This window comes from Periplaneta americana, chromosome 13 (assembly GCF_040183065.1).
Source record: "Periplaneta americana isolate PAMFEO1 chromosome 13, P.americana_PAMFEO1_priV1, whole genome shotgun sequence".
NCBI classification, from domain to species: Eukaryota; Metazoa; Arthropoda; class Insecta; order Blattodea; family Blattidae; genus Periplaneta; species Periplaneta americana.
In genome coordinates, this window is record NC_091129.1 from 57,003,543 (window position 1) to 57,017,725 (window position 14,183).

Genomic DNA, 14,183 nt, shown 5'->3' on the forward strand with positions numbered 1-14,183 from the left:
GCTATGGTTATAAGCATCTGAATGAGGTGAAGGTGAGAATGTTGGCGAAATGAATCCAAGGTCCAATGCCGAAAGTTACCCAGCATTTGCTCTTAATGGATTGAGGAATTATCCCAGAATTAGTTTTTCGACACAACATAAATTACGTTTAACATATACGTAAGATATGTACCATGTAATTTACGCAGTCAAACCTGATACTACGATTTTCGAGCTTAACAGACAATGTATGTTCTCCCCCTCTAATAGGAAAAGAACTTTTCCCATTCCACATGAGAGTCATTTTCAGCTCGTACACACTAATTCAATAAGCCATGATTCCACCACTGTTAACTGAACATACTGTCCACACTAACAAGCTACGAGTAGAGAGGAAAGGGGAGTAAGACGCTTATGTCATGCAGAGTGATAAGCATTGCCAAAGCCGGTGAGGCATCAATTCTCAAATGAGGCATCTTTGCCCATGTATGTACTATACAAATACTTACCACTGCCATTAAGGCCCAGCAAACCATATCGCCGACCACAATTCAACTCTAGTGTTGTATCTTGAAGTAGCTCGTGGCCATGAAATGAAATAGATAGATTATCGATCTTGACATCCCGACTACGAGGATGTACAGCTAAACTACCAGTGCAAGCACGAGCTTCTGCATTCAATTTGGCATCTGCTTCCAGTTTTCTGCACAGAGCCTCTGTAACAATCAACAATATAAGTAAGCAATACCAGAAGAGTATAAACAGCAATAACGATATGTTATTGTTATTGTTTTCTAATGCCAGGCGTTTCACAATAAAATCATTTGACCTCTTGCATTCCAATATTTTTCAAAGATACTATCATGGTCAGCCACTGAAGCACAGATTTTGAGGTGTTCCGAACCCATTTCTTGGTTTGAGTTGCACAATGGGCAGTTAGGGGACTGATATATTCCAATTCTATGCAGGTGCAATATCAATATAAATAATATATTCACACTTGTAATTAACCTCTCAAAGTGCTGTGACCTTAATGAAGAGGACATGACATACGCAATGAATAGGCCTACATAAACAACATTTAAAACCGAAATTTCATACATGATTTACTAAAAGCATATTATTAAAAGGAAATAAACATTATAATGTATGGACAAATGTAATTCTGAATTGCATACATTGCATTTAACAGAATTAAACTATTAGTCAAAGAATAACAATAAAAAATACTGTGTGTCACACACAAAAATACAGACTATGTGACATTAATTACAATCATATGCATGAACAAAGAAAATATCTGTTATTCAGCGGCATGCGGTGATGACGTTTTCGGGGAAGCAATTCCATGGAAACACTGTATGTAGGCAACAGGCATCGAAGCCCTGTCAAGCAATGCCATACATATTGGCACCACTTCTCTTCACGTCATGCTACCACATGCCACTGCTGTTATTTGGGTAATGTAAGGAATACAAAAATTACAGTGACCAGCTAAATTTTATGACACATGAATCCAGCAGGCTAGTAGGCCTACTCATACTATCTGCAGCAACAAGCCCATAATAGCACTTGAGTCCTCAACAATATGAGCTACTTATTGTATAATTATGGCGCCAGTGACTTAATATTGTTTATTTATCATCATACCTTTCAAAGAAAAAGGACAGAAGAAACTGCAACTACTAAATGAGGTATCATTCCAAGCATCATTTATCTTATACATCTTGATTACACAACTTTTAACACTATATCACTTCGGAATATGTATTATATCATCGGCTTAGAGAGTAAACCTGCTAACCACCAAAAAGAAAATTTTACAAGGGAGCAAAAAACTGAGTTTAAATTAACTCTGAAACTTTAGGATCAAATCCAAAATATAGGTACAAATGCCACCTACACTTTGGATTTGATTCTAAAGTTTCAGAGTTAATTTAAACTCGGTTTTTTGCTTCTCTTGTAAAATTTTCTTTTTGGCGGTTAGCAGGTTTACACTCTAAGCCAACAATATGTCTTTCTTGTGTTAAGTTCTATCGTACCTGGTTAACATGTTTCGGTCTCTTATTGACCTCCTTCAGAACTGACATCATTTATGGTTATAAAATTACATGCACAAAGAGCTCTCCTGATAATAGCAGGAATTCAACCAATATTCCTAAATGGAATTATAAAGGCTACAATAAGAAAAGTGAAAAGAGGATCAATATGTTGTTTTCTACTGCTGGACACTTGATAATGAAGCCATTCATCCTCTTGCACTCCAAAATTTTTCTATATACATTTAAATAGGCAATTTCCAGTTGAAATGTCTGAGAAAGGAATTGAGAGGAAACTATGTACTCGCATTTGTTGTGTTTACCAAGAGTGTGGAAATGTATGTGGCTGAATTAAATCTCTTATAACTCTCCAAGTAGAGTTATCTCTGCTCAGAGAAGTCACAAAGGAATCCTCAGAACAATCATTCTGTTTGCATAATGATTGATTCAAAATATAATCTCACGTCAGTGAAAGACAGGTACAACACAAACACAATCATTACAGAAACAAGACATTTCATCGATAAGTCTCCATTTGTATTATGGATAACAAGTAAGCATACCAATTGACAGAATCATCAGAAAAATCTCAAAGACAACATTTACACAACCTCAGCTGTCTTTTGATGAAAACAAATGAGAAAATGTAGGCCTATTATCGAACAGTGGAACCATCTGTGAGGGGATAATATGATATTGTCTCTCACAGGGATTTGTACTTCCTTTTTGTACTCAACACTCTTAATTGCAAAATGAAAACACCTAATACTGTACTACCATAATTCTTATCAAGTTATCTGTTCCACTACTCTTTTATCGTAAGTTATGGCAAATTTAGAGAACATCTCGCAAATTAGTTATTTATGTAACTAGTATGAAAAACATATCTTTAGTGGACGAGTATTGATGTTTATGGACGAGGCATAATCCAAGTCTGTAATATTATACGACGCTGCCGAAGGTTCCACGTACTTGTTACATAATAGTAATACGCGTTACAAGAGCAGTATGTTGACGTTTTCATGTTCGAGGAAAAGACTGAAAAAGCGAAACGTAGTTGAGCTTTTTTAATTTCCGAGAACATGAAAACAAACATACCACTCGTGTATCGTACATTATTTTGCGCGAAGATCGTTTATTACATACCTGAAAGAGGAATTTCTAATTAGTTGCAATGAAATCTCCATCTTGGTTTCTGTTCAATGACGGCAACTTTGAAAAACAAATATATCTATCTTCAACATTGTTCCTATAAAATGTTTTCTGTGTTTACTATACTCCAGCACGCCGTGATATACGTCTATCTTTTTTTTCCCCCAGTCTATGATGAGTCTGGAATCTTGTTGATTTTTTCATGGCTTCCTTAATGTTACTTGCATTACAAATGCAGTAACTTTTGTGGTGTTGTAGAGTTTACTTAATTTTTGCAAATATTTAAAAACAATAATTAACAGTGCAATTTAGGTGAAATTGCAGTGGTAAGTGTCCAATTTATAATTATTACTATATTGAACGTCTTTAAAAATAATATGTTAAAAGCCTAACGCAGTAAAATGAATATGACGCTTAAGCGGTAAGAATAGGGAAATTGTTATGTGAGTTATGTTGGGAATACTGAATGTGGTACTTCACACTTACCACGTATGGTTTTGTGCGGAAAGCAAGCAAATACGCACGATCTCGCACAAAATATTTTTTGGTACTCAGGCCGTAAAGTGGTTTCTAAAACTAGTATTAAACTAAAATATAATCTTATTTTCAATATTTATTCATACTAGCAATGGCCCTCTATTTATTAGAATGTATTTCTGATACCAATTTTACTTGAATAATGTGTTACTGTTACGACAAATTCAATCTGTAAAGTGTTGTCATGAGGACTTTCTAGGATTGATTCCTATTATAGTTCATTTTATAGACTGTTACCTGTCTTAAAGCAACCATTTTACAGACTGAGTACCAATAATGAAGTTACAGAACACAGTGCTCTGTAAATGTGGTGGGGAGGAGGGAGGGAGGGAGAGAAACAAAGATCAATGAGGTGAGTCGCATTTTATTTGACTGTCCTCTATTCTCAATTAAGGGAAATACTTAAATAAAACTAGTATTGAACTTATCAATTTCTGTGATTGCTCATATACAAGCACTCTAAAAAAAATATTCTTGATAATGGTGTGTATCTTAAAGACAGATATTTTCGTTAAGGTACATAAGATTCAAACTAGAAACCCATGTCCATCCGTAAATGATATTAGCATTCTCTCATATTATCTACACAGTAAGTATATTTTCAATAACAATAGTAATAGTAATAATGATCTCCAATTGAAGGATTCAGAACCATAGTGAGCCAAGCGTCATTTACTAAAACCATAGAAAACAAGGGTTAAAATGAAGTTATTACCATAATTCAATGGAAACATATAGCAAGTAATTAATATAAAGTATACACATTAAAACTAAATGATATGTCAATCTTCATTAAACTATGGTATTCACTTAACTTTAACCTTTGCTTTCTCAGTTTTTAATAAATGGCGCTTGGCCCACTGCGGCTCTGAACCCTTCAATTATGTATGTGCTATGTAAACTTCCCATTGCAGACCGGCTAATATTGTTTGCGAGAATAGTATTGTTTATTATTATTAAAATATAATGGAGTTTTTCATACATATTTATAATAAAATAGTGTCAACTTTGAACATTATTTCAGAGAGAAAAATAACAGATTTACAATAATTTAAGTAAATTAGTATATTACCAAATTATAAACTATAACATCAATAACAGACCTACTCGAACAAAGGGAGTGCTTAATGAATATGTAAATGTTGTGAGCCACAATAAAAAATAAAAGGTGGTTCACTTTAGCAGAAATTGCAGTGCAACTAATAGTTCCAGTATATATTGATAAAAATACATTTCTGCTCTTACATTAATTTAAGAAAATATCTGTTATCAAGGACAGCCATGATATTATCTTTACACAGGATTATGCAACACTCAATTATAGTTAACAAGCACCAATCGCCTTTATTTATATAATTACATGCTTGAAATTTCCAAACATTTGTCCAACCATAGATTCTAATTACATACCTGAAAAGGCCTTGGTTTCTCACGTAATTTGTACATTGCATATGTAGATTTTTTACATCACTATAGAACAATGGTTCTATGGTAAAAAAGTATGTTATTTGTATGGAAACTGATGCCAGAGTTCTAAAATAATTTCATTTTTTATGTCTCACGTCTAGTTTTGCGAAATTTCATTTTTTTGGTATGTGCCGCCACGTCACATTCACTATATATTATGCCAAGGTGCCCCCTTGCTTATCTCACTGTATATCCACAACCAACATAATATAAATATTTTCGTTTTACATCTTATTGTCGGCACAGTTTGCCTGTACTTTCTGCTATTTATCTCAGATTGATGTTCCATCACCCTAGCAGCTTCTTCACTTTGCCCTGAAGTCGTTTACAAAACACCCTAATACAGAGTTCATAAATTTTGTTAGTTGAGTTAGTTCGTTCAAAGTCAATGTTGGAGATATGGATAAACCATTTGCACCTCACAGTGTGTGTGTAACAGTTGTTTAGAAGGATTGCGTTATTGGTATGCAGGAAAATGGAAAGTAATGCCATTTGCTATAGCAATGATATGGTGTGAGCAGAGGAATCATTGAAGATGACTTATTTTTGTATGTATAGTGTTACTGGTTACAACAAATCTTCAATCGACTTTGAGGCCTGTTCCTCATGGGTCTGACTTACCTGTACCTACAACACCAGCAAACTTGAGTGACAGTAAATCTGAAAGCAGTTCCCTGAATGCAGCCGCCATGCTCAGGAGATGTGTTCCAGTCCAGAAGAATTTGATAATTCACCGAAAAAATTTACCTAATCCGAAATTAATAATTTGGTAAGAGAGCTAGGACTCACCAAAAAAGAAAAGTAAATTATTAGGTTCAAGGCTGCATGAGAAGAAGCTGTTGGCACCTGAAGTAATATTTTCGTGGTACAGAGATCGTAAAAAACTTTTCCGAAAGATAGAAAGATAAACAAGTATATTGTACTGATGTGAGAAATCTTTTAAAACAATTGGGAGAGAAGTATAAGAGCCCAACACATGGAGGCTTTTTATAGACTCTTTGCAAAGATGTCTTAAGGGAGTTTTACTTCCTCATCCGTAGCTCTAATACAATATCAAGTGAGAGTCCGGAAGGCTGTTGGTCTACTATTGGGACAACAAAGTGGGTACCGGTACACAAAATTTCCATGCTTCCTACGCGAGTGGGATAATAGGGCCTGGGACAAACATTGGAATATTGTATACTGGACTGAAAAAAACAGCTAACACCAGGAGACAAAAATATTAAAAACGTAAGCCTTACTCATGAGAAAATAATACTCCCTCCATTATATATAAAACTGGGAATTATGAATGTACTAGATAAAGATCTTCCTTGTTTTTAGTACTTATGTACGAAGTTTTCTAAACTGTCAAAAGCTAAAGTCAGGAAGGGAATATTTGATGGCCCACAAATTCGAAAGCTAATGATGGACAATTTCATCAGTAAGTACAATGAACGAAACAGAAGAAAGTGCATATATACGTTTTATTGCTCTTTCCTTACTGCAAATATCAAAAACTGCAATGCAGGTATGTGAATATTTCAGTAAATGCCTCCAGATTCCATATACAAGAGAGAATCACTGTTTAAGTTCACTCAATTCTGAGACACTGAGTTTACATAGTTTCTAGTTCATATTCCTTTTTTGAAATGTGTCTTCAGGCCATCAGATTACTGTTTCATATCAAGTTCTGTACAGCTATGTAAAGTGCAGTTATGATAGGAAATGGTGAATTGGAGCTGTGATTGATAATATTTATGACTGCTTAACTAAATTAAATGTTGAATCATCACACTTTATTCATCAGCCCCAAAAGGAAAATAGGCCTATGGTATTTGTTAGATTAAAGCAGGAGACATACTGTCAACAATACTATATCGTGCAACAGCAATTGGATGACGAGTATCTCATCAGTGAAAAAATAATGAAGGATGCGACAAGTTTTCCACAGGAAATAAAGATTGAAAGGTCACTGTCAAGTTTTAATGCATATCAAAACAGATATAAAATTATTTTTGAGGAACCTCTTTAATACTATGTACAAAAAAGTGTAAAAGCTTTTAGTCTCTGTATCATAATTTAGATGATTGGTAACAAAGAAACAAACTGAAAATTGCATTTTACCTAGGAAGTATTAGTATCTAATAAATATCACCTAAAATTTTCGTTCACTTTTCTCCATGCCAAATTAGACTATGTAACTTCAATTCAATTCAATTTTAGAAGTGAAAAAATTTGGTTGTTTCCTTTTTATCATATTGAATAACTGGAGCAACAATTTAACAACAGCAGGTGGTGTTCTTAATTTCACTGAGCTATCATATCTCTCTCATTTGTAAAGTAACAGCACTCTTAGAAGAACGATGAACTATAGCCAAAGTACAAATAAGAGCTTCAAGCAAGTTCTGGCCTACTCCCATTTTAGAAAATGTTAAGAATAAAGGTAAAATACTTTGCAGTTCTCCCTGAAACTTCTTTAACTACATTTACACAAAGTTTTATTCAAATACGAGATAAGAGTGCCATCGATTTTTGTCCAATTTTGCTGTTATGACATGAAATGGCCCTTACCCTTCACCTGTAAATACAGGGCATTCCAAACCATTCACTACGAGCCCAGGCAGCAGATAATGTGACATGCTGACACAATAGCATGTGAAGTCAAAATTACACAATTCTTCAATTTCTGAAAATAATATTAACTATTAAAATGTTTCATTTTTGTACATTTCTTGGTTATAAGAGAAGTTGCAAGTGACTACACTCCACTGCACATTTCATGCATCTCTTCAGAAAACTGGCATTTACATATAGGTACAAGGTCTTCTTCTGTGATCCTCCCAATTTCTCCTGTGATACTATCTTTCAGTTCCTGAATTGTGTGTGGATTACTTTTATAAACTTTGCTTATAATCCTATTTTCAAATATTTCCTTTATATCCAATGTCTTATCTGCTGTATGTGAAGTTGTCAAATCCTGTTGCAATGACATACAATATCACTCAGTTGTTTAAAAAATGGCTCTAGTGATGGCTTTAGTACAGGGCTTCTAGTATATGAAAAGCACAGGGGAAAAACATGATAAATCCAAAATTATCGATTTTCTGTTATACAGTAGATGTCATGTAATAGCTTAGGTTGTGTAGATTTATGTAGTTTAACTGTATGGAATAACCTCATTAGTATAAAAAAAAATTGCTCTCCCATAAAAAGAGTGAAACCTGACTTGTCAGGTTTTTCCTCTGTACTCTTCATATGTAATGACCAATAGCATGATGTTTTGCTTCTTGGAGGTTGGGCATGTCGCAGCCAGCTACACATGTATGTTAACCCCGCAGTGTTTTGCTTCTTGGCAGCTGAGCATGCCACAAATGACCACACTCATACGTGAACTTCACTACTTAAAATGTGTATAAAATTGTACCATATAGAAGATGCTGGAAATGTCGTCCTCCTTATGCTAAACAGGCAATGTATCAGGAAAACACATTCTCATCGACACAATTAAGTTCGGTTCCTGTAATGTTTCTGGTTTCATTTGGTATATACAATATTTAATCTCTCAATAATTAAAATATTCAATTTAAGAACAATGAAGAGTAGACAAAGTGTGTGGCTTTTTTCATCAGTGACTGAAGGTTTAATCAACCCACAGCTCATGTTCTTTTCAGACAAGGCATGGTTTCACATGACTGGTCGTGTAAACAATCGTAACACCTGCTACTGGTGTTCTGAAAATCAACATTGTGTATAAGAAATCCCTTTTAATAATAGGAAAGTTGCAATTTGGTGTGCTGTTAGCGGAAGATGAATAATCAGTCCGATTTTTTACAAGTAGAACACACTTTAATATTGTGGTTCTATGTAACCATCAATCTGTAAGGCTTCAGTTTAAGAATTTTAGTGACCCTAAATTCTAAAGTTTTTAAAGATGCCTGTTTCTTGTGGAAGTCGACAGAGAGATCTCTTTGATGTATGATCTAAACTTTCTCCTATTTCAATTAGCTTTCTTGTGTAAGAACATTACGTTTCTTACTTATACTTTTATTTAATACCGAACCTGTTTCCGTAAAATTTTTTACGAGGTTTAATATTTTGGTTCTATATGGAACAGTAATGCTCGGAAATGTTCTAGTAAATCGCCTTCTTACTTTCTCACAATCACCTTTTTTCACGTAAGTCTTTGCCATAAAAATTCCTTGCTGGAGTGTACACTTTTCTGGGGCCTTTTATACTATAAACTACACTAACAATCTTACACAGTCTTTTCCACAACAGCGTACACAAGTGTCTAACAAATAACTGCGCACTGGGGTCTGGTCTGGAATAAGATTTCCTCATATAGCTGACATGTGGTGACACCAAGGCAATATATTCTGCAGAGTGAGACATAGCTGAAAGCACGTGAAATTTTTGGTCTCATGCAACGGGTTCCAATTCAATGCGAGCTGCTCATCATCAGACCGTACCTACTGCAGTGTGAGCTCGGTAGTGAATAATACGGAAAGTACTGTATAACCAAAGAAATTAAATGTCAAGACATATAAAATATATAGATGATATAACAATATTGGAAAAGCATGGAGAATGGAATCATGGCAATTATATAAATGAAACCACTTCAGAATATAAAGTGTTAATATTTTACCTCAACTGTAGCTTATTTACGTACATTAGCTATGTAGGCCAATATCTACACAGTCTCTTAGAATTCAACAACAGTAAAATTAATGTAAGTTAATTAATACTACAAAGTGAAGGTATTCTACTCCTATTTAGTGTTAAGAACTCACAGTCAAATGTACTACATGTAGAAATGAATTTGGTACAAAGGGTAATCATTAGACATCAATAGAACTTAATATATTTACAGTTTTTACAAAGCTAGAAAGGTATTGACAGTTCCCTCTCTCACATGCAGGAAGGGAGCGATGTTGTGTGGTAGTGCAGTGCAACTGATTGCACTGTCTGCCTGCTACGTCAGAACTGATTAGTTGACGTGAACTTGTAAATTTTTATCATATGGACTCTTTAACTAGACAAACATAAACATAATAATAATAATAATAATAATAATAATAATAATAATAATAATAAATTTGAAGTTATAAAGGAAAGATATGGTACAGTTTTTAACTCCATGAACTATACCTTACGTCAGCTAATAATATTTCGTGGAGAAGTATTAGGGCACATAAATCTTAGTAGCATAATGTGGAGAACAGTACACAAAATAGTGGAGCATGTGCCAGACATTTCAGATATTAGCATCAATAAAAATGACGCAGAATCAATTTTATCCCGATGACTTAAATAAGGCGAAAGATGATAGTGATTCTATTTGACGATCCTACAAGGTGGATAATAAATATCCCTACAAAATTATATCGCTAAATGAAGTTATGTTACTCAAAATATGAACAGTGATTTTAAGAATTCATGCAGGCAATATAGACTTTCCGAGATGTAAATTTACTTAAGTAAAAGTTTGTTTTACAGAATCATGAGGAATGATGAGAAATAAGATAGTGTGAGTTCTCTCCATTAACAACATCTTGCGACCATTGATTTTTTTTATATTGAAAACCTAAATTCTTTACGATAGTTTGCAGAGAAAGAACACTACTGTGGAAGATTCCGCATCTTGTAGCAAAATTTGCATTTTTTTTAACGAAGCCGGTAATGTAAATAGGGTAGGCCTACACATAACAGAATAACTATGAAAATAATAACCACAACAGAACATCAATACTTTCTGTGACACAGTTAACGAAAATTAAACTCTTCTGAACAAAACAGCTGGCTACCATGTGCTCACTGTGAAAAAGTTGGCAATATCGACCTGTTACCATGGACTTGGTTGATTGATATGAGTGGTGACACCTTGAAGCCACTGAACGGTCAATACTTTTGCAGTTTTGTATAGATTGTAGCAATTAGTTACAATTAAAACTGAATTACGGGCAATACAGATTAGAATGGTTTGTAGGCAATAAGGAATAAAGATAAACTTTTACTGCCAACACCATAAAGTATAATTTTTTATGTTATCCAATGCTCAGCTATCTTAGCAATGAAGCCATCAGCTGATGAAGTACTATATGTAAATGTAAAAAGTTTATGGCTCTTATTTCAGACAGTGGGTATATCAATGATCCTCAACGACATTATATAAGCTTATGTAACTTAAAAAATCATTACTACATGCCAAATATACATATTACAACTATCTCAATGTTCTGTATATGTAAAAAATATAACAATTTAATTATATTCCACCGAAACTTACAAACTTACTTACTGGCTTTTAAGGAACCCGGAGGTTCATTGCCGCCCTCACATAAGCCCGCCATTGGTCCCTATCCTGAGCAAGATTAATCCAGTCTCTACCATCATATCCCACCTCCCTCAAATCCATTCTAATATTATCTTCCCACCTACGTCTCTGCCTTCCCAAAGGTCTTTTTCCCTCCGGCCTCCCAACTAACACTCTATATCCATTTCTGGATTCGCCCATACGTGCTACATGTCCTGCCCATCTCAAACGTCTGGATTTTATGTTCCTAATTATGTCAGGGGAAGAATACAATGCGTGTAGCTCTCTGTTGTGTAACTTTCTCCATTCTCCTGTAACTTCATCCCTCTTAGCCCCAAATATCTTCCTAAGAACCTTATTCTCAAACACCCTTAATCTCTGTTCCTCTCTCAAAGTGAGAGTCCAAGTTTCACAACCATACAGAACAACCGGTAATATAACTGTTTTATAAATTCTAACTTTCAGATTTTTTGACAGAAGACTAGATGACAAAAGCTTCTCAAGCGAATAATAACACGCATTTCCCATATTTATTCTGCGTTTAATTTCCTCCCGAGTGTCATTTATATTTGTTACTGTTGCTCCAAGATATTTGAATTTTTCCACCTCTTCGAAAGATAAATCTCCAATTTTTATAGTTCCATTTCGTATATTCCACCGAAAACAAGTCCGAAATATAATTAGGCCCCTACTATGTAGCAATAACATTTTGCAATACAGTTGACACAATATTGTGAAAAAAACTCGCACCAATGTCCTTAGTAGCCTTTGATCATGCAGAAACTACATGCAGATATGTTTGTTGGCTTTTCTATAGCATGCGACACAAACTTCCAACTTGAATTTTTCTAAATTGTCCAGTGCGGGAATCTGTGACAGGTTAGGTTAGTTTACAGTAGGTTCTTTTGTATGCATATACGAATCTGTGGCAGGTTAGGTTAGGTTTTTTTATACGCCTTGCATATACGAAGTGAAGTGAAATGTTCGTTTCGCGTTATATTTTGAAGTGTTCTACCTCTTTATTTCACGTGCTAAATAATCACTTTTAGGTTATATACACCAATCAATTGTTTCCAATTTTTACCATTTTCTAATATGTTTTCAAGTCAACTGATGATGTCCTAGGCCTACACGAATTCTTCACATTCCAAACTACCTTCCCTCTGAAAATTAGACCATTTTTCCACTTTTCTCGTCAGAAAACCTTTAGTGTCGCGTGCTATAGAAAATCCTGTTTGTCAATAATTCTACTGATAAGCCTACACAGTAGTTATTTTCTGTAGCAAGTGTATAGTGCAAATGACAGCTGACATGCGTCCCCATCTGCATAAATCTCGCACATGCGTACTGTAATTTCCTCGCACAAAATATTGCGCTCCCTATTCGAAAGTTTCTTCCTAGAACGAACACTGAGTTAAAATTCAATATGCATCCATATCCCACACATCTCAAAGTAAAGCTAAAAATAAACCCGAAAAGCCAAGAACATCAATGATTAATTATGTGTAGCGAATTGATGATAATGCCATCTGCTATGTGGAAAAGATAATACACTGCATTCACTAACAATATTGTGTTTAATCAATGAGAACGGCGAATAGTGAGTTATAATACACTAAACCCGTAACTGTATATAAATGGCCAACAGAAATTGCCTTGCCTTCTGTACTGATGCCGTCTCCATTTTCTCCATTTCCATTCATTACTGCATCGTCGGGTACTGGACTCTGCTCTTTTTCCGCTGAACCATTTTCAGTCTTGTTTGGGCCAGTTTTACGACCTGCCTGTCTTGCCTTTGCTGCTTCCTTCTTTTTTTGTTGTTGTTTCTTCTTGGCGTCAGAAGGCATGTTTAATGGCTGTATAAAATGACAGAAACAATTAATTTGATAACCTAGGAGTGAAACTTGCTAAAATTCCATGAGTTGAAAAATGATAGGTTAGACACCTATTGTTGAACAAAAGTGTTCAACGCCTAATGCAAAACTCAATGACGTACAATCTTACATTTCATTTCAAACGATTGTACATGACAATTTATTAGAGCGGAAAAGTATTCCATTGCCCAACTTTTATGTGACATGGGCAGCAAAGTACCTCGCAAACAAAGTTTCCTATTAGAAAATTAATGTAATTCTATTAGACTCGAGTGAAGCTCAATTCATAATTAGCTCAAGTAACATCACATCCTTTAATTATCTCCAACTCACGGGATTCTTAAACAAAGTACAGCAACACTACAAAATGAGGCCATTGTGAATAGTGAAATTTCAGCACTCTGTCGAATTATTATAAATGTACTCATGTAATATCACATTGTATATTATGTAAGTAATAATAATAAGCAAATTACCTTTGGTAGGAGTTGTACTGTAAAATTTTGAAATAATCTTCTTGATGACAAATTTATTCACGTGCAAAAATCCGTCAAGCAAACTCCAGCCAGCAAGTTATTAATAGAGAGCAGCACAATAGAAATTGCCGGCAAAATGAACTTGACGTTGGTAATACTGAAATCATAGCGTGAATGGATCGATGTTCTTCCTACACTCTTTGCTATGCAAATATACTTTCAAGCCAAGAGGAGTAGAAATATAAATATTTCTACTCCTCTTGTTTCAAGCCTATTCGTAGAGATGGCAACACTTATTACAGCTACACTTCTCAACAGCTACATTATCAATGAAGTCAAATCGATGATAGATGATATAATT

At 34.6% G+C, this 14,183-nt stretch overlaps 1 protein-coding gene across 1 annotated transcript in view; it reads right to left on the reverse strand.

Moving 5' to 3' along the window:
* Positions 1-13,968, reverse strand: part of LOC138711970 (ATP-binding cassette sub-family F member 2) — a 48,772-nt gene extending 34,804 nt beyond the window's left edge. Inside the window, exons 1-3 of the mRNA XM_069843287.1 lie at positions 13,823-13,968; positions 13,133-13,328; positions 489-695 (exon numbers count right to left, since the gene is read on the reverse strand). Coding sequence (XP_069699388.1) covers positions 489-695; positions 13,133-13,319 — 394 coding nt within the window. The 5' untranslated portion in view covers positions 13,320-13,328; positions 13,823-13,968. The remainder of the gene's footprint in view (positions 1-488; positions 696-13,132; positions 13,329-13,822) is intronic.
* Between the last annotated feature and the right edge of the window lie 215 nt (positions 13,969-14,183).